We start from the raw sequence: 19,394 nt of genomic DNA, 5'->3' as shown, positions 1-19,394 counted from the left end.
TCGTCAATAAATCAGTTAGACTGACAATACTTGAAATCATGATTTATGGATAGCCAATAACCATGAATATAAAGTTTTGTTCAATAAAAATTACAGACAGAAATGTATGACTCTTATCTTTGACTTTCAAAAAGTTTTTCCAAGCTCACGAGGGCTTTTTCACTGTGTGGAAGGTTTTCCGGAAACTTCTCTTCCTTATCAAAGTATAGGCTGGAAAGGAATAGAGCTACTGTAGAATTTTGGTGCATCCGGCAAATATGCCAAGGGGTTAACGAGTGCTTGCCTCTGGTACCTAAATTTTTGTTCAATCTGTTATATTGATTGAGGATGGCAGACTCTTAATGGTCTTTGAAAAAGTTCAACATGTTAGTCAAAGTCACAGAGGCACCAATCTCAATGCTTTTTCCTAGTAACAAATATGACGTGCAACAAGCTTGAACAGTATTCATCAAATAGTAATATTTCGATACATTTCTTTGAATAAGTTGCTCTATTCCCGATGAATTTTGTTGCAATCATCTCATATTATATTACTATTGTCAATGCTGGAATGAGTATGGTTGTAGAAAAAGAGACTGGAAAAATTCATACTTGCCAACTTGCATTTGGGGGAATGTTAAAACCGTTCCTGCTTCTAAAACCGTTCAATAGAATGACAGGAAACACTCTCTCTAATGAAACATGCCAACGAGCCATTAAATTACTTCAACAACATGTACCTCTCCCTCAAAACGTTCCTGGAGGAATGTCTGAATATAGGCAACCCTGATCTTAAGCTCTTCTACAAGTTTAACGTTCAATTATTGAAAGATTGTTCTTTGAGACAACTCATTAAGGAAGAAAAAAGTGTACTCTTGTCTAGCTTCCATAAGCTTATCCATTGGACATGTGAAAGAATCAAATTGAGTTGAAGCTGTCATACATGACGAGGAAGAATTATTCCTCACGTGAGTCAGCTCATGGGATTTATTCTTGCAGAGACTGATCTTAAAGCATATGGTTTGGTCTTTTCCTCGACACAAAGTCCTTCTCATACTCCGCTCAAACCATGGTTGCTTCTATTTTGGGAGTTCCAGATAATAAAGTGATTACAACACCATCAGCGATGATTCATTCATCAGTTATCATCATTTAAAATTCGGAATTTGGAATATTTCATCTCTACATGATCATCAACCAATAGTATTCATCATCGAGTGTATATGATGAAATATCATCAAGATTTAAATGTATTGGTAAAATTTTGAATGACTCCTTTTTGATATAGTGATTATGGAGTGCATTTGACCACTCTATTGTTGTTGTTATTGTTCAAAACTACTCTCAACCTGATTTAATTCAACAATATTTGTTGAGTTTTTCAACTTGAAAATTTCTTTCTTTACATCACGATATTTACCCGATCAAGAGAATCATCAAATGATAGGAGGTGATTGTATAGACTATATTAACAATAGTATCATTTCATTGAATGGGAGTCATTCGGAGAGAAAAACTTTGATGAAAATTCCGAGTATGAAGGAAACATAATTTGAACTTGAAATCGTCACTACAACTTGTAGCTTGCGATAGAAATGAGGGTCAAGACATGTCTGAAAATCCACGATTGTGACATTTTGTGTGGTTTTCTGTCTAATATTATTGAATGTGACGAGCGTTGTTACATTGAATAATGGAAGGGTTGAATTATTTGGGGATGAATTGAATTTAACAAAAATGACATTTTGCTCTTGTTGTGGCAAGCAACACAAATCTATTGCAGGCAAGGCTCCCGAACAATTTCGTTTTTGCCAAGCTGAAAAGCAGAGATCGGATCAATGGTGTAATGAGTGCTACAAGAAGTATAAGAACGAAGTTCCAGCATCAACAACAGCCGCATCTAACTCATCACAAATAACAAATCTATTCGACACACCATCGGAATCATCACAACATATAAACCATCACTCAAACTATGATACAATCTTGTCACAATTAAATACGACTCAAAATTATGAATCTAATCATGAAGCAAATTCACAAAATTCATCATCTCCGATAACTATGGACTTTCAACATCAAAACAATTCATCACCGAATAGTTTCTTTGAAAATATTACTCCTCAACAATATCAATTCACCAATATTTCTGAATATCCTAATATTGACAATAATTTGATACAAAATTCTGTAATTTATTCTGTTCCTTCATCATGGAATAAAAATAGAAACCCGTATTATTTGTCGAAGACGACATTTGAATGCCCTGTAGTAATATATGATGCCCAATATACAGTGATGGACAAGATAGCTCTATACAATTTCCTAACTTCAAAAGGATGCACTGTTTCGAAAGATGTGCATCAATGGTTGAGAGAAAAATTTGCAGAAGAAATCAATAATCGAATGCAAATAGAATATATCAAAGCTCAAATTTCGAAATATTCTCACAAGAATAATTGTTCTACAATTCAGGTGACTGATCAAGAGAAAAGGACGCCAAGTAGTTCCAGAACAGAGGATCCATCAAGTGACACATTACACAAAAAATCTCGAAAACCCAGTAAGAAAAAGAAACCCAAAGGCAAAGAGAAAAAATCATCAAAAGGACTCAATTGCAACAAAGCCTTTGGTTTGGTTTGTAGTCATTGTGAGGGCGAATTTTTGAAACATAGGCCATTTCGAAGGGCAGTTAAAAATATTAAGGAAATGACAAGCCAAAACCAAAAACTCACTTCAGAAAGACTTGTTACTGGTATTCAAGAGATATTGAAAAGTAATGGTCAACTCTAGATGACATTATTGACTATATATTTGACAAAGATCCAGATTCTCTTTACAAGAGAATTGATTATCATGTATCAAAAGGCCACACCAATTATACAAGACTAGCTCATCATTTTCAAACACTAGTATCACCTGAGTTGCAAGACAATTTATCACCTGAATGTGCTGTATATTTTACAGATACCAGATTGATGTCAGATCATCTTTTCTGTGAACACTATCAATACCATGCGTTGAATTTTATTGTCTGCACTAAAGAAAAACTGGAACAACAACGCAATGAGATGAATGAACTAGTTCAACAAATATTTCATATGTCTCATGATAGTAATTCTCTTCATGTAGACGTTTCGTGTTTATTACACGAGGTAGTTGATCTCATAATGAAGATTGAAGGGAAAATTCCTGATAAATTAGAAATCAAAAGTTTTTGGGACGGACATTCCAAAAACGAAGTCATTCATGCCTTTGTAATTCTCAACAGTATTCTTTCTACTCAGTGCAGATATAATGCATTTATTACAGATATGTATAAAGGACAAGAAATACATAAGAATGTTTCGAAATATTTTGACATAACTTTCTCAACATTGAATGATTTAGTTGAAAATGGATTTATTTACAACTTTGAGGAAAACGGCGTAAAGAAAAGTATCACTTTACCTGTTACAGTATACATTTGTACTGATATGTCAGCATTATGGAAGCTCTGTGATGAAACTTTTGTGTGCCCTTATTGTGATTGTACTCATGAAAATTGTAATACATTATTTGAACACAATCACTCTCTCGATTTTAGTTGTAGAAATATTATTCTAGAAAAATATCCAAAATTGATGGAACATGTTGTAATTGACGTCCTCCATACAAAGCTTCGAATAGTTGGAAATTTGCTGGCCAAACTAATGCTGAAACTTGTTCCAAATGAATTAGAAGCAATCAAAGATGTCATTCCAAGGTTCCCATCCTTCTCAAATTTTGAATTTAAAGAAAAAGCCTTTTACAAGAAACAGTTGGTCATGGAGTCAAATCATGTCTTCGAACCACCATACCTCAATGACAAGCAAGCCGATACCTTATTACTCAATTTTGAGAAAATTTTTTTGGAGGCTTTAGTCAAAAGCAGCTTTGATTCACATGTTGCTATCTGGTCAATGTTTCGATATATAATTTACGGTTACATGGAGGCTCCTACTCAGTTACTGGAAAAGCAAAATATTGAGCAAGATTTAATCCCAACTCTGAAAAAGTTAAATGAGATTCTTCGTTTGCATTATCCCAATGAAAAGTTTGGATATTATGTTCATATTATTTTGAACCATCTGCCTTATTTATTGAGGAAATATGGCAGTCTAACTCGTTTTATGAATCAAGGTTGTGAAAGCGTTCATAGCTTAGGTCGATTGATTAATGAAAGAAAATCGAATCACAAAGCAAAAGGCTCGCTTCCGGGTTTTCTGAATGTGTATTATTGCCTTTGAGAGTGTTGTACAAGTCAACTAGACGACGAAGGGATTGGATTGGCACTACACAAGAAGACAAATCATTATCAAAACATTGGCAGGAAATGCTTGAAGGATGGAAACACGATGTCTCTGAAATAGATCTGAATGATGAAGCTTTCGAAAAACTCGAGAAGAGTGCAGAAGGAGCTTCGTTGTCAAGCACTGTCGTCAAAAAACACATATGGGAGAAAGCTGAAAGGAAAACAAGCACCGTTAGGAAGAAAATTCAACGTCGAAGAAGGGTTATTGACAACGGAGCGAGTAAAAGGACGTCAACAACTACAAATACTTCAATTAAGGCATATGTATACGTTGTCAGAAACAACATGCAAAATGTGACCACAAATCACCACGCTCAAATTGTGTGAGAGTGGGAGCTCAATGTATTTATGAGCCGGTAAAGAAGAGAGGAAGAAAGCAGAAATCAGTACCAGCTCAAAAGACTCCTAAATCGACGGAAAAAATTCAGGGATGGGTTTATTCGATGATAAACGTTGTTCGATGGTTTTATGTACATTATTTACAAGCCGAACGTAAGATACGTAGTGACTTCCTAGCAGGCACCCCGGAAGTAAAGGTGTTTAAACTGCTCACGATAACAGCAGCAACCCCTGGGATTCGAACGCTGGACCAGTTGGCTGCCACAGTTCCAGAAAAACCACTCGGCCATATGCGGGCAGCTAAATCGACGGAAAAAAGACAATCACTCAATAGGGAACCTTATGTAGAAAATTTTGGATCTGATAATGTGGAATTTGGCACAGCAATCGACAACGAAATTTTCCTCATACCAAATGACACAAACACAAATGATTTGGAAAATGATGTGGACATGGATGATGTTTTGAGAACATTAGATGACACACAAGGAGTGACTTTTGCAAGTGATGATGATATTGACACAGAAGATGTTTTTAAGATACTTGAAGAAACTCAAGGTCTTGAAGAACCTTTTGAAAGTGAAGCCAGTGTAGAAACGGAAGATGATTCTGACAAGATGTTGAATGATATTTTGGAACGGTGACACTAACAACTCGGAATCGTTGTTCTATTGACAATGAATGGAATTCCTATCTGATTTCGAATATCCAGAACATGTCAAAATCAATCTTTTAGATGATTCTGACATCAAATGAATGTGCAGATGAAAATTGTTACCTCAACACCGATTCAAGTAAATGTGTTTCATATCACATGTTAATGAAACTCGAAAATGAATGTAATTCAACAAATTAAGTAGTCTTTGTCCACCTTCCAGACATTCCATCTCTATCAATCCTCATTACATAATTAGCCATTTCCCAGTTGCAGTGTACTCTGTTGTCATAATCATTGATCACAATGGTCATGCTTGTATATTCCGATTTTTGAAAGGTTGGTTGTTTCTCCGTTGGAAAATGTAAATTCATATACCATAAGGGATCATTACTGAGCTTGGGCAAGCCTGTCTCTAACAGGATTGGCCACAAAATTCACAATTATATCTACTCTTTTTTGATGAGCCTCTAAAGTTTTCACCCAACGACGTTTTCGAAACTTGCCAACAATTCCGAGACGAGTGGTCTTTGTGATTCCTCTGACAGAGCCTGTATGAACTCAGTTAAGATATGCATAATTTAATTATTTTGTGTCAACATACAACAAATACTTACTTTTAAAAGTGTCACCCTTCAGCTTTTGCTTCTTTGATGGTTGAGTGAAGTAAGTATCGTTATAATTGATGAACTTTCTTGTTTCATTATGGACCTTCATGGTCTTACTGTATTGGATAACCATTGTTGTTGATGTCGGGAATGATAATGTTTAAAAGTACAATAATATTACAACTATTATTACAACAATATCGTTCATATTTATACAGTTTAAAGGTGATGATTGTGTCATCAATATGATGAACAACTTACAGGAGAAATGTTGTCGGGATTTATGATGATGATTATGTTGCAGTATTGATCACTATCACTTAGATCTTGTATTGATGAAGTCGTATGTATTAATATGATGAACAGCAATCACTTACATTGAAGAGATTTATATTCTTCTTGGTTGTTGTGTTTTTTGTGTTGTTTGTTTGGCTGAACATTTTAACTGCGGAGTAGCAGGCTGCATTTTTTCTGTGGCCGAGCCCTTAAAAAATGACTGACGATCATCCCTCGTTAATCACTAAAATTGCGCACCTTGAAAAATATATTGAATACTTACAATCTACCATGAATGATCTCACTAAAGTAATTAATGATATGATTGAAAAGCAACTGCATGAACCTACTTCTAATCTTAAAATCAATGATAACCCTCCAAATGATGAGTCAGTTATGTCCACTCCAATATTCCCCCAAACACAAATACAAGCACCATCTTCTACACAAACACATACACAAACACATACACATACACACACACCACACACACTTACACACAACAAAAAAGAACAAATTCCTATGAAGAACAAATACCAAAGCCGTAGATTCAACCAAGAAACAACAACCAATATCAACTTAAACAAGAAAAGTCTCTCTACCAAAGATAACTCGAACTCTGAGGTAAAAAAACCTCAACCAAAAAAAACACCAAAGACCGCAAAAATGCAATCAACCCGCCCAACAACTAAGAAATCTATCGACTTCAACAAAGGATTAACAATATACTGCGCAACCAACTTGTACAAAAACAAAGAGGCACTTCAATTTCTCCTCAATCACCTCAAGGCCTCCAAACTTGCGAAGGATCCATGGGTCCCCTCTGAAAGACCATTCATACTCCAAATTGTTCCGTCCTCATCAAGCTCAAGGGACGAAATCATCAAGAACCTCAATACCGCCAAAAGTCAAACAAACTTTAAATACTTTATCTCTGATATGTCTCTCCAAATCACAGAGTTCACCGCTCAACATCTTACTGGAAACGATGAAAACAATATTCTTCATATGATCTCCTGCCTATGCAATTGGCATGAGAAATCTAAAGGTTTAATAGCTATGAGAATTAGTAAACCACCAGACTCAAGCTGCTTCAAAACCACTGTTACAGTTAAGAATTTACAATCACTACAAGAAATCCTCTCTAACACCGAATGGTTTCGCCTCAAAACTTATACTCAACTAGCTGAAGATTCCCGTTTTGAAGTCTTTATCGACCTCTCTACAGATTTTGAAGAACATGAAATCGTAAACGTCGTTAAAGATATCACCACTAAAGCAGGAATTACTATTCACCCAAACTCTATCAAAATCGATGAAAAGGCATCTCCTTTTAATCCTGAAGAATCATATTATAACATCATAGTGTCTCTTAAATCTGATACTGAAGTCGATCGTATCTTAGAAGTGGTCCATCCTATTGAAACCAAGCATGGCAGAATCATCACAAAATCCTTCAAGTCCAAAGCGCAGTACTTTAAAGAAAAAGCTATCTCCAAATCAAGTCAATCAACAGAGAAAGAAAGCTCTAACTTCTCAACTATTACTACTCCAAATATTATGAAGCAATGTTTACCAGCCTTGAAAAAAGAGTCTCCAATATGGAAAGCAATATATCATATATTGCTAAGAATATGGAAACTCAATGCACAGCGTTAAAAGACTCGTCCAAGCTGGGAAGAGAAAGGACATGCATGATGAAGATATTGAATGACTTTTACTATTGCAACCCTTAATGTGAATGGAATCCTTCCAAAGGATCCCAATCAATCAAGTAGATTGGACAAAATCATACGGCTTATGGACATCTATCACCTTAACTTCATAGCAATCCAAGAATCACACATTAACAACTCACAATACACACGCACTTTTCACCAAAACCTCTATCGATATTATTCTTTTCTCAACAATAATAATTCTCGTGATGGAACTTTTGTCCTTACCCATCAACGTCACAAAAAGAAATCTATTCATCAAATCCTTATTCCAGGACGTCTCCAACTATGCACCATCCACATCGGTGGATGCTTATTGAATATATTTAATATTTATAACTACTCTGGAAACAGAAATGAAGAAGAAGAAAATATTTTACTCGAGAAATTATCTGAAACCCTATCAACCCTAAATCACCAACCAATAATAGTGATTGGTGACATGAATTTTAGTTCAGAAGGAAATGCTTACAAAGACACCAAGTGGAAAACATTTATGGACCAACATAACCTAAAAGAAAGAGAAACAATAATTCCATCCTACATCAGAAAATACACATCACAAAACAAAATATTAGAAACAATCTCAAGACCTGACCACCTATTCCACTCGAGTCACATTGAAATAGAACATGAACAAGCTTTACCACTCGTCACAACAAATGACCACATACCAATCATGTTCAAATTTAAATTATTAATTCCAACAACCTGGAAACGAATAATCAGCGATGAGCAAAGTGTTGCAAAAAAACTCGAAGAAATTTTGAAATCTCTTCCCGTCAACAACAGTGAATTGAAAAAACTCAATCATGAGATCAAGAACCAATCTCATAAACCACATCCTATTAAGGGATTTAAGGAATCTGAAATCATTACCAATTTGAAACAACAGCTCCATAATCTCCATGAACAAAAATTATCCGAAACAACCCAAGATGAATCCACTATCAAAAGATCTATAAAGGAAACAAAGAAGAAACTAAAGAACAATATAACCTTGAATTTGCGGAATATAGAAAAAAGTTCATAGATTCCATTAATAACAAACACACCAAAGGAATCCACAACTTCGATCACCATCTCAAATACAAGGAAATTGATTGGAATTCAACCAAAATAACAAAAGAAGGAGCTGTGAACTACTTTAAAAACAAATTCACCTCAAAACTAGATGACAAAACAGAAATTAAATTTAAACCAGGTGAATCAACAGTTAAAGAAGGACCGTCCAACATTACAATAACTAAAGAAGATGTTACGGACGCGTTGAAAAGAATGAAATCAACAACACAAGGGGTAGATTTCACAACAAAACAGATATTTGAAAATATCAATCCCAATATATTAGCATCAGCATTTAATGACATGATCCAAAATCAAGACATCCCAAAATGCTGGAAACAAGGATGGATTAAATTAATCGGAAAAAAAGATATAATCACAGACTACAAAGATCTAAGACCAATCACAATCATGAATATTGGATATAGACTCCTATTCAACATTATAACATTCAAACTTAAAGATTGGGCCGAATCAAATATCAACATTAGACAACAAGCATTCACCCAAAATCGAGAAACAACAAATCACTGCATCCTCATACAAGCCCTCATTAACAAATTCAAAAAGAAAGGATTCATTCTAACCAATATAGATATTGCTGCTGCATATGATTCCATTGAACTCAAAATCATTGACATGGCGCTCACCCACTGCAAATTCCCCCAAGAACTTAAAAACTTCATCATTAATGCTTACTCAAATCATCAAATCCAAATAGAATGGAATCATACACTATCAGAAAAATTCACCAAGACAAGAGGAATCCCACAAGGATGTCCTCTAGCTCCTCTAATCTATAACTGCATCTCCCAAATGATTATTGATAAAATTATTGAAAGAGAAAAACTCCCAATCACTCCACAAGATCTAGACATTGATGATATTGCCACACTTTGTTTTGCCGATGATATGTCAATTATCAATTCTAACATTACTCTCCACAACAAAAGACTCAAGAAAATTAACAGATGGTTCAAACAAATATTCCTAGAAATTAATCCATCCAAATCAGTTACAACTTCACTCCCTAAACCAAATGAGGCCTTGATTAACAATACCAAAATTCCAAACCAAGACAACCAAAGAATCCTCGGAGGATATCTTTTTGAATCTAAATTATTTAAGGAAGAACTAGAAAAAAGGAAACATAAGATGATGAATATCCTTAACATCCTTCCAATTAATCTGATTCAACCATATAATCTCAAACAAGTAGTCACATCTAAAACCTTATCCCAAATTAGACACCTTGCACGCAATAATTCAATAAACCAATCCCAAATAGAATCATTCGACTCTTCAATCAGAAACCAAATCAAAAGAAAACTAAATATTGATGCAAGAACACCTAAAGAATGCCTATACTTACAAATCTACCAAGGAGGAATGGGTATTCCATGCCTTGAAATGATGACTGATATCATAACCCTAAGATCATTAATTAATATCTCATGTCACAATTACCAACTCATGCAAGAAGCGGTAAATGATGCTATCACATCAACATTCAACACCAAAAAATCCAAAAACCTAAATATATTTGAAAACTTCCACCACATAGCAAGGAAGTATGAGCTTAAAGTTGATAACTGCAACTACATACCTCAACTTGTAAATGAAGAATCACTAAAATACCATAAGAAATGTAAAAACTTTGAAGTATGGACTGATGGATCTAAAACTGAACAAGGAACTGGATTTGGTATTATTTTACAGTCCAAAAATATAACAACTAGACACAAATTCAAACTTGACCCAATCCATAGCAATAACTTAGCTGAACTACTAAGTATTGTCTACACTCTCCGATTATTACCAACAAAATCAAAAGCAAAAATCTACACAGACAGCGAAATAAGTATCAATTTGCTATCAAATCCTAAATACCGAGAACCATTTCTCCCCCTTAAAACTGAATTTGAATTCCTCAAGAAATCTAAAAACCTACAAATCACCATCATCAAAGTTAAAGGCCACCAAAATAGTGGTAACATTCACGTAGACAAATTAGCCAAAAAGGGATGCACATCAGGAAAATTGATAATTCCTCACAGACAACTTACCCAAAACCAAATTATCCTCAAATCCAATAACCACTGGATTCCAGATATTGCAACATTCATCAAGAACAAACAACTTCAGAAATGGAATGAATCAATAACTTTGAAGAGCAGGAATAAGTTTAACCCTTCTTGCATCTTCCCAACAACATTCAATTTCATGAAGTCAAAGAATATCTCTCCCCAACAAAAATATGCAATCTGGAGAAACATGCACAATGTTCACATGAAAACATTTAAACAACAAACTCACACCTGCCCCAGATGTAATTGCACCGGAACTATTGAACATTATTCCACACGTTGCACATTACTATCGGAGGAAAGAATGTATGCTAAACAACAGATGAAGAGGCTTCTGACACATATTTTACAAGAAGAAAACAGGACATCATCAAGTACTGGGTAGACATTCAAGCAATTCTATCGCTCTTGATGGGTAGAGCTTTTAATCAATACTGGGAAAACGAAAGACCTGAGGCACCGAAGGGCCAATAAATATTTTTTCAATTTTTTAAAAAACGGTTTTTTTGGCGCAGTCCTACAGGGACTCAGTTAAAGAGGCTTTTTCAACACTAGAAAAGGATGAAAAAGTATTATCGTTGGGATCTTGTGATCACCATCATCAGGATGATTCGTATATTCCAAAAGAAAGTAGAAAATAGGAGGATCATGGGAAACCTTCGGACATAATTCTCTCAAATTCTTCCAAATTCCATCGGATTTTATGGGCAAGACATTTCAAAGTCTTTATTACTATATCTTGTCCAATTTAAGTTGCAAAAAGCACCCACGATCACCCATCGCATATGAGCAATGTGCAGCACTTCAGTTTTGCTTTTGGTTTTGATTCTAATTCGTTCTTTGCAAGATTTAAATATCTTGACTTCCCTGAACTTATTTTCTATTCTGATATGAACACTAGAGAAGATTTTGCGTAATGATGGTTCATCTGGAGGAGTAACCCCACATGAGGAAGCCCATTAAAACCACTATCGCCAAAAATGAATTCAGATGCATCCATTTCACTCAACCATTCAGAAGAGGTTAGTTTAAACAATTCATTATCATTAACTCTTCCTGGAAAACAAGGTGAAAGATATCCAATGTGGCCAGAAGGAGTCATTGCCATCAAAATTGTGACGCTATGTTGGTTTTTTTTTTTGCAGAATAGAATTCAAAATCCAAAAAATCCAAAATTGCGGAATCACAACAAAATGCAGGTTGTTCTGATCCGTCTATTATTATGGTAATCAAATGTTTAAAATATTCTTCACTATTATCCATTCTGAACTGCAAAGTTTGCATAAATATATAGCCTTTTAGCTCAATATACAGCCAATCAACGCTTGTACATTTTCGGCAATATTGTACAGACTAATTTTTGACAGAAACAATAATTGAAATTTACAACAATAATTACACTAACTTTGATGACATGAACCACGTTTAACTGTACTAATTGCACACACAGCCATGAATTTCGTTTGAATTTTCGAACAAATAAACGCATGGAATGTGATTATTAAAAAAAAATTTGAGATTGTTAAACACTAAGAACAGTTCATGACAAACGAGATGAAACTATTCAGAACAAGAACTTACTACTCACTTTTCAGAATTATCATGGTTGTTTATTGATTCAAACAGTTGTTGTTGTTGTTGATTTGTGTTTTTATTAAAATTTACACTCGACATGGAGGTTGGAATGTTAAGGCAGGCAAGTTAAACACTAGCTTATTCATCGAGTTGGCCAAATAAGTTCCATCTTCAGAGAAGAACCATACAGTATCCTTGTCTTCCTCTCCTCTATCATCTTCTCGGTTCATGTTTCTCAAACAGAACGATCGGTCGAATGATTTCAAAAGTCGAATGTCAATACTAGCTGAAGCATCATCCGATTCAAAGTATTTCATGCTGTCAAGCCAATGACAGAATTCATTCAATTCTTTTCTTGTGTGGAAAGTGACATATTCTTGATCCCAATATTTGCTATCTGGATATTCCTTCTTCTTGGCGAGAATTGCCTTTGATAAATAGAATCTTCTTTCACTAATGCCTTTTCTTAAATCTTCCATGTATCTTTCGTAGGGTGTGAGAGCTTGGTAATTTCTCTTGCCATAAATTGAGACGACGCAAGACATCCATCACAAAGTGTTGGCAATTACATTTAACAGCATCGTAAGTCTTTGATCCATTGTATTCAATACAAACAGATGCAATTGTGTCGAGAGCTGTCTTAATTTGATCAATCTTGTGATAGCTTCCAAAATCAATGACTGAGACAGCATACTCGTTTCTAAAGTTTCTGTAATCTCCTCTTACTCTCACAATGGAATGATCATAAAAGTCAAATCTCCATGGTCCAATCAATAGACCTGTGTGGAAAGTTCCGAACAAATTATCATTGTCATTGGATCTGAAGAGATCAAAGATGGAATTTCTGAAATCGCTTGTTGTATCTGAGATAATGACCTTAACAGTCATGAGAGGAGGTTTCTTTTCGTCTTTGTGTTTCACACTGATATTATCCATAGCCTTACCAAAGTGTCTATACATGAATCTATCTTTACAAACAGCGTTTTGTGCTTCTATGTTCTTGTTTTCATCAATGTATAAGGATTTCCACATTTGATTCTTGAGTGTGGAATTTCCAGTCTTGTTTGAAATTTTCTCATCCAATTTTCTCAACTTATCCAAGAAGAAATGAGTGGCTTGTCTCTCATCGAATGTGAGTAATCTTTCGTCATAGGCCGTACTGTTCACATCGATTGGAGTGTTGTCACGATCTCCTGTTACTTCCTCATCAAACGTGATTTGTTGACCTGCAGAGGCAGAATAAAATACCTTTCTAAAGAGGTCAGAAATCCATCCAGATTTTCTTGGAGAGGTTCCTCCTTGAGGTGAAGTGGACAATGCAGTAGTATTGGATTGCTGTTGGTGACCTGAAGAGTTACCTTGTTGTGGTTTAACATTAATGTTTTGTGAGCGAGAAGCAACGAATGACATATTGTGTAAAATTCAAATGCTGAATAAAGTTAATTGACAAAATATGCAGAAAATCCCACAAACACCGGACCTTTATCAAGGTCAGGTGTTTGGAGAGACTACAAACCCATTTGTTCCTCTAAATTAACCAAACGATTCTTGTTGTTTACGTCTTCGAAACACGGTGTTTCCATGTAAATTCCATGATCATAACATCATCACCCGAATTTAAAAATTTAAAAATCCATTCGGATCATTACAAAAAAACATAACGAACATGACTACAAGAACACCAACACTTCAACGCTACTTACAATTTCTCGCAATAATTTTATCTCCTCTCGATGAAAGAATAAAGAAATGAGTGATCATTTTTTTCTTTTTTGTTTTTTTTAATACATCTTCGAAAACATCAAGAACAACAAGAGACCACACTCTCCTCTAGGGAACAAGAGGAAAGATTCAAGTTTTTACGAGCGACAAATAATTTGCGTGTACTATTAAACTATTCTTCCCCTTTACTTTATTAAGCGTAGATATTGGTTTTAATCAATTTCAGGCTTGTGTCCTTCCCTAATAATGTCAAAAGTGTTGTTGTTGACGAAAGATTGAATGTTGATAAAGAGGCCGTTATGGGTTTCAATAACCTGCTTCACTCTTTGGAGGGTCAAGTTGCTAGGTGAGACTAATCCAACTCTACTGATGATGGTGTTTTTGAAACATTCCTTGTAAAACATAATTTGACGTTCTAATTGTATCATTTTCGTCAACAATTTCTCATCGCTACTAAATGTGGAAATAGTAGCTTCGAAAATTTCTACAGCTCCCGTTACTTTGTGCTTCTTGATGAAATTAATTTCAATTTCTTTTGTTTCTAAATTCAGTTTTCTGGCGTTCTCGTCGCTAATTTTGTTATTCAAATGTAGAGTCATAAGATACGATGAATAAACTTGATTGGCTCGAGCAATAGCAAATGCTGCTTGATTCTCAGATTCCTTCAATACAACTGGATTGTGAGTTATAAATTCGTCATCTTTTTGGAATTGAAGTTTCACTTGACCTTCATATAAACAACCAATGTTTGTATTAATATTCGTAAGTCATCACGGATCTCTTTCATCTCCTTCTCCATTCTCTTTTCAAAGTTTGTCATTCTCATATCCAAGCTTGTGATTCTCGCATCCAAGCTTGTGATTCTCGCATCCATTTTTGTCAGTGTTTCATTTAAGCCACGAATTTGTTGAGGCAAGTCGGAAAGAGAAAAATAGAACGAAGCCATTGCCTTATGATCGTTGTTGATTAAGGCGTTGTATATTTGATCTACCGACATTTTTTCATCAGCCATATTTTCTTGAGAAACGGCCAATGCTTCTACGTTGGATGGCAGCTGAGAGGATGGCGATGTATTTGTTTCCAAGTTGTTGGATGATGAAGCACTAGTGGTTACAACCTTGTTTTTGGATGATTGTTGAGAGGATGGCGATGTAGCTGTTACCACGTTGTTGGACGATGAAGCTATAGTTGTTACAATCTTGTTGTTGGATGATTGTGGAGTGGGTGTTTTGGTCATCGATTTTTTTTTTGTTGAGGATGGAATTGGTTGGGCCTCCTTTTTAAGAAGCGTTGATTGATAACGTTTGGACACAAGTTCGTTATACTCTTCAGCCACTGCCTCACGAGTAGCTTGGAGTAGTGTTTGTGCAACTTCAATGTTGTCAGCTTCTGATCTAAATCTCGAAATAGCGCAACATTGGTTTAGATGAGAGTTCTCGTCCAACATTGTCTGCCAAAACTTAAAGTGCTTGCTCTTCTCATAGAGCCTCTTTAACCCATCCGCACCTACGCTTAAAGCAAGCGAAATGACTAATGGTGTTGTTTGCATCCCTTTTTTCTTAAGCCCAGCCTCAATAACGGAAGCAGATGAAAGGTTTTCCTTGATAATTTCTTCTTTGAATTCAGAAAAGAGATCATCAAGAAACATCTTTACAGGCGTATCATTCAATATGGCTTTGAACATGATGTTCTTGAGCTCTTCTTCCAACTTGTTGCTTCTCAATAGATCGTGGCAAGTTTGGATATCTGGCGATTTATCGAGAAACTCTTTAGCAAATCCCTCCTCATCAGGATGTTGTCCTCGTACCAATCCTTTTACAAATTCAACAAGGACGTTCCGTTTCTCCAAGACCGATGCAACTTGTTGGACAAAGGGAAAACTCTCCACCAACTGAGGCCATGATTTGGATGAGATTTCTTCAGCAGAAGGAAATACAGTGTTTTTCAAACCTGCTTGAAACTGTTTCACCGGAGCGCAAGCCAACAACACATCAATCTTCTTAGAGTACTTCTTTTCAGAAGCAGCAATATCAAGCCTCTTCAAAACAAGAGCCCGAAACGTAGTAGCGGCGTTCATTTTAAAGTATATAAGCAAGAATAGGAGTAAAACACAAAGGAAAGGTGAGGATGAATTTTTTTAAAGCAAGTATACTTGTTTCTGAGGGTCGATGAAAGTCTATCAATTAAATCACCCCTAACTGAAAAAAAGGGCTTTGCTCAAGATCTCTGGTTGCATTATTCTTCTAGAGAGAATCCGAATATCAAAAGCCATTCTGTTCTCGGGTCATGATCATAATAATGCAACTATTAAAGAAAATAGATCAAGTGGTGTGGATCAAAGATGATACAAATTCATACTTATAGCTACAAATCACTGGTATTGGGAATAACACCAAGTGGATGGACTGTTGGAGTAGTTGGTGTTGTTCTTCTTCTTGAATAGTAGTTGAATAGTAGCGCTATTATTGTTCGATAATTGACCCTTTCTTAATCGTCAACTTTCAATTTATTCCAACAACAAAAAAAAAAGTTCACACCTCCAACTCCCTCGTCTGAAAACCCCACCAGATGAGAACCCTTACAGAAAAATATATTAGTCTCGGTTTGACCTTTTTTTCCTTAATGTAAAGACTTCCCTTACAATTCTCACCACACACAGAAGCAGAGTCAACATTTTTACAACCACTACATATAACGTCTTGGATAACATTCTCTTCATCAGATTCACCATCAAGAATTGATTGCTTTGAATCATTGGTTGAAATGATTTCATTATTGAGTTTGTCAATCATTTCAGCCAATCGTCTCCATGTTTTGCTTCTGTTTTTTTGTAGATTCCGTTTGTTTCCCATTTCAGCACAAACTTTCGGAATTTTGCAAAATGACCGGATTTAATCGGAAAGAAGCTGAAACGTTCGGAAAGCTCATTTCTTAAGAAAACAAATGAAAATCTTTTTGAGACATGAATCATTGAGACTTTATATAAACTATTCATAACAACAACTTCTCATCTTGTAAGTAATCAAAGGCCTCAAAATGGCTATCACCTCAATCACTCCAAAATGTTCCAAATCTGAAATTACTGTATCGATATCCTTATACGCTGCAGGTTGTTCCTCAAATAGAAGCGTCTTGTCTTCACAAATGACTTTTGAGCCTAGTTCCGTGGTGGTGAAGGATTGAATATTTTCTTTAGTGTTGCTGGACATTCCTACCGATTTGGAACGCTTCCATTTTCTACCTGCTCCATGAGCTGCACTGAAGTTGCATCGAATTTGACTCGTGACATCTTCCTCACGTCCTCTAACAAGATAAGAAAAGGAGCCTCTTGAACCTGGAATAACAAAATAGCCTTGATCCGTTGGAGCAGCTCCTTTTCTGTGAATAAATAATTTTTCATCTCCGATTTGTTTTTCAACGACATTGTTGTGACAAATGTCAAGAATTTGTTGACCGGTTCCATTAAGGCATGACAAAAATTTTCTTGCAATGAGACCTCTATTTGCCTGGGCCCATCTACATGCATTGTCATGGTGCTTCAAGTAATATTGAGCATCGGGAGAGTCAAATAATAATCCTTCATTTCCAAACTTTTTTTCATGTTCGCCCAAAATATGATCTCCAAGAGAACGACTTCCACTGTGAACCATCAAGTAGCATAAATCTTCAGTAAGGCCAAGTTCTTGAAGGAAAATTTTCGAGTTGCAAACCTTTTCAATGATTTGTAATTCTGCAAAGTGATTACCACCACCCACTGTTCCTAATTGTCGAAGAGCAAATTCAAGAGCCTTATTTTCATAGGTGTGAGTGTGTTGTGAAGTTTCGGACTGTGATGGTTGCTGTTTTGAATCTTCTGCTTGTTCCTTTTCAAGCTGATTGAGTTCCTCGAGAGAGGGTGTTACATCAGCCAAACTTCCCAAATCGACCTGAAAATATTTTAAATATCGTTCAATAAAATTGGACGTGTGTTTGTCATCCAGCAGCACTACAGAGGAATGTGTTTGAGAATCAATGCTGAATGATTTGTTGTTGTCTTCATGGACATCATTATCACTACTACTTAGATCAAAAGGAATCGATCGAGTAGTTGTTGTCATGCTCACTTCAAACAGGTCCTTCTCAATATCAAGAACTGGTCTTGTTTCATCGCCAGTAATTCCTCCTCTCTCCAGTCCATGCAATCGTTTGACCCATTTTTCTAACTGTTTCACACCAGTACTTGACGATAAATTTGTCTTGTATAAACTCATTCCACAACCAATGTCATTTCCTACCAATGGTGGATAAATGTAATGTTGAGTGGCAATGACTGCGCCCACAGGAAAGGTTTTGCCGGGGTGGAGGTCTGGTTCACCGACTAAACGCCGAGCTCCTTTGAGAGTTCGAGCTGTTTCTTGTAGTTGCTTAATGGCTCCATCATCGAGCCAACTATCCTTGATGAGAATGGTCACTTCAGGAGGTAATTGGTGTGTGTTCATAGCAGTGTTATTTGAAATTTCTGTTTGTGACGGCTGTTGCAAGGTCGGAGCTTGGCTTGTTTCGACCTTTCCTTGAAATTTTTGTTTTTCATTGGTTGAAAAGACAAAGAAAAGGTCATTCGATGGTTTGGAAGACGTTCCTAAATTTCCTGAACTATTCAATTGATTTCGTTTTGCTTGAACAAATTCAGAAATTAAATTAGAAAAGTAATTTTGATCCAAGACTTCTTGGCCTGTCTTTCCATTATATATTGCAACAATTTTCTTTTTCAAATTTAGCTTGGATTTTGCCATCTTTCCGAATTCATCCAAACTCGGTATTATACTAGAGTCCATCATGACAAATTTTTCATCTTTGATTTTGGAGTTGTCGGCAATTCGGACTCGTAATTGAATAGGTGGTGAAGAGGTGGTTGATGTGGGATCAGATGATTGTGTTGGCATTTTTTTTTTTTTATCACTGTCCATGCGTTTATTTGTTCGAAAATTCAAACGTTATTCATGGCTGTGTGTGCAATTAGTACAGTTAAAGGTGGTTCATGTCATCAAAGTTAGTGTA

General features: G+C 35.7%; 9 protein-coding genes across 9 annotated transcripts; 5 read left to right on the top strand and 4 right to left on the bottom strand.

Moving 5' to 3' along the window:
• Positions 1–1,716: 1,716 nt before the first annotated feature.
• FDP41_003329 (uncharacterized protein) lies at positions 1,717–4,247 on the top strand (the record flags this gene model as incomplete). Its single annotated transcript, XM_044706621.1, has 2 exons — positions 1,717–2,755; positions 2,803–4,247. 2 exons carry the CDS (start codon positions 1,717–1,719, stop codon positions 4,245–4,247), a joined length of 2,484 nt encoding a protein of 827 aa, XP_044562050.1.
• A 694-nt stretch (positions 4,248–4,941) lies between these two features.
• On the top strand, positions 4,942–5,295 carry FDP41_003328 (uncharacterized protein; the record flags this gene model as incomplete). The annotated part of the gene is made up of 1 exon (XM_044706620.1): positions 4,942–5,295. One exon carries the CDS (start codon positions 4,942–4,944, stop codon positions 5,293–5,295), a length of 354 nt encoding a protein of 117 aa, XP_044562049.1.
• A 401-nt stretch (positions 5,296–5,696) lies between these two features.
• FDP41_003327 (uncharacterized protein) lies at positions 5,697–6,047 on the bottom strand (the record flags this gene model as incomplete). The annotated part of the gene is made up of 2 exons (XM_044706619.1): positions 5,697–5,857; positions 5,924–6,047. The coding sequence occupies 2 exons, from the start codon at positions 6,045–6,047 to the stop codon at positions 5,697–5,699; spliced, it is 285 nt and encodes a 94-aa protein (XP_044562048.1).
• A 359-nt stretch (positions 6,048–6,406) lies between these two features.
• Positions 6,407–7,849, top strand: FDP41_003326 (uncharacterized protein; the record flags this gene model as incomplete). The annotated part of the gene is made up of 1 exon (XM_044706618.1): positions 6,407–7,849. The coding sequence occupies one exon, from the start codon at positions 6,407–6,409 to the stop codon at positions 7,847–7,849; it is 1,443 nt and encodes a 480-aa protein (XP_044562047.1).
• A 51-nt stretch (positions 7,850–7,900) lies between these two features.
• On the top strand, positions 7,901–8,941 carry FDP41_003325 (uncharacterized protein; the record flags this gene model as incomplete). The annotated part of the gene is made up of 1 exon (XM_044706617.1): positions 7,901–8,941. The coding sequence occupies one exon, from the start codon at positions 7,901–7,903 to the stop codon at positions 8,939–8,941; it is 1,041 nt and encodes a 346-aa protein (XP_044562046.1).
• Positions 8,942–9,186: 245 nt separating this feature from the next.
• Positions 9,187–11,445, top strand: FDP41_003324 (uncharacterized protein; the record flags this gene model as incomplete). Its single annotated transcript, XM_044706616.1, has 1 exon — positions 9,187–11,445. One exon carries the CDS (start codon positions 9,187–9,189, stop codon positions 11,443–11,445), a length of 2,259 nt encoding a protein of 752 aa, XP_044562045.1.
• A 1,276-nt stretch (positions 11,446–12,721) lies between these two features.
• Positions 12,722–14,045, bottom strand: FDP41_003323 (uncharacterized protein; the record flags this gene model as incomplete). Its single annotated transcript, XM_044706615.1, has 2 exons — positions 12,722–13,150; positions 13,251–14,045. 2 exons carry the CDS (start codon positions 14,043–14,045, stop codon positions 12,722–12,724), a joined length of 1,224 nt encoding a protein of 407 aa, XP_044562044.1.
• Positions 14,046–14,569: 524 nt separating this feature from the next.
• FDP41_003322 (uncharacterized protein) lies at positions 14,570–16,434 on the bottom strand (the record flags this gene model as incomplete). Its single annotated transcript, XM_044706614.1, has 2 exons — positions 14,570–15,084; positions 15,132–16,434. 2 exons carry the CDS (start codon positions 16,432–16,434, stop codon positions 14,570–14,572), a joined length of 1,818 nt encoding a protein of 605 aa, XP_044562043.1.
• Positions 16,435–17,344: 910 nt separating this feature from the next.
• On the bottom strand, positions 17,345–19,279 carry FDP41_003321 (uncharacterized protein; the record flags this gene model as incomplete). The annotated part of the gene is made up of 1 exon (XM_044706613.1): positions 17,345–19,279. The coding sequence occupies one exon, from the start codon at positions 19,277–19,279 to the stop codon at positions 17,345–17,347; it is 1,935 nt and encodes a 644-aa protein (XP_044562042.1).
• Between the last annotated feature and the right edge of the window lie 115 nt (positions 19,280–19,394).

The sequence above is a fragment of the Naegleria fowleri genome (assembly GCF_008403515.1).
Source record: "Naegleria fowleri strain ATCC 30894 chromosome Unknown tig34, whole genome shotgun sequence".
Classification (NCBI taxonomy): domain Eukaryota; phylum Heterolobosea; class Eutetramitea; order Acrasida; family Naegleriidae; genus Naegleria; species Naegleria fowleri.
This window is presented reverse-complemented; position numbering and strand designations above follow the sequence as displayed.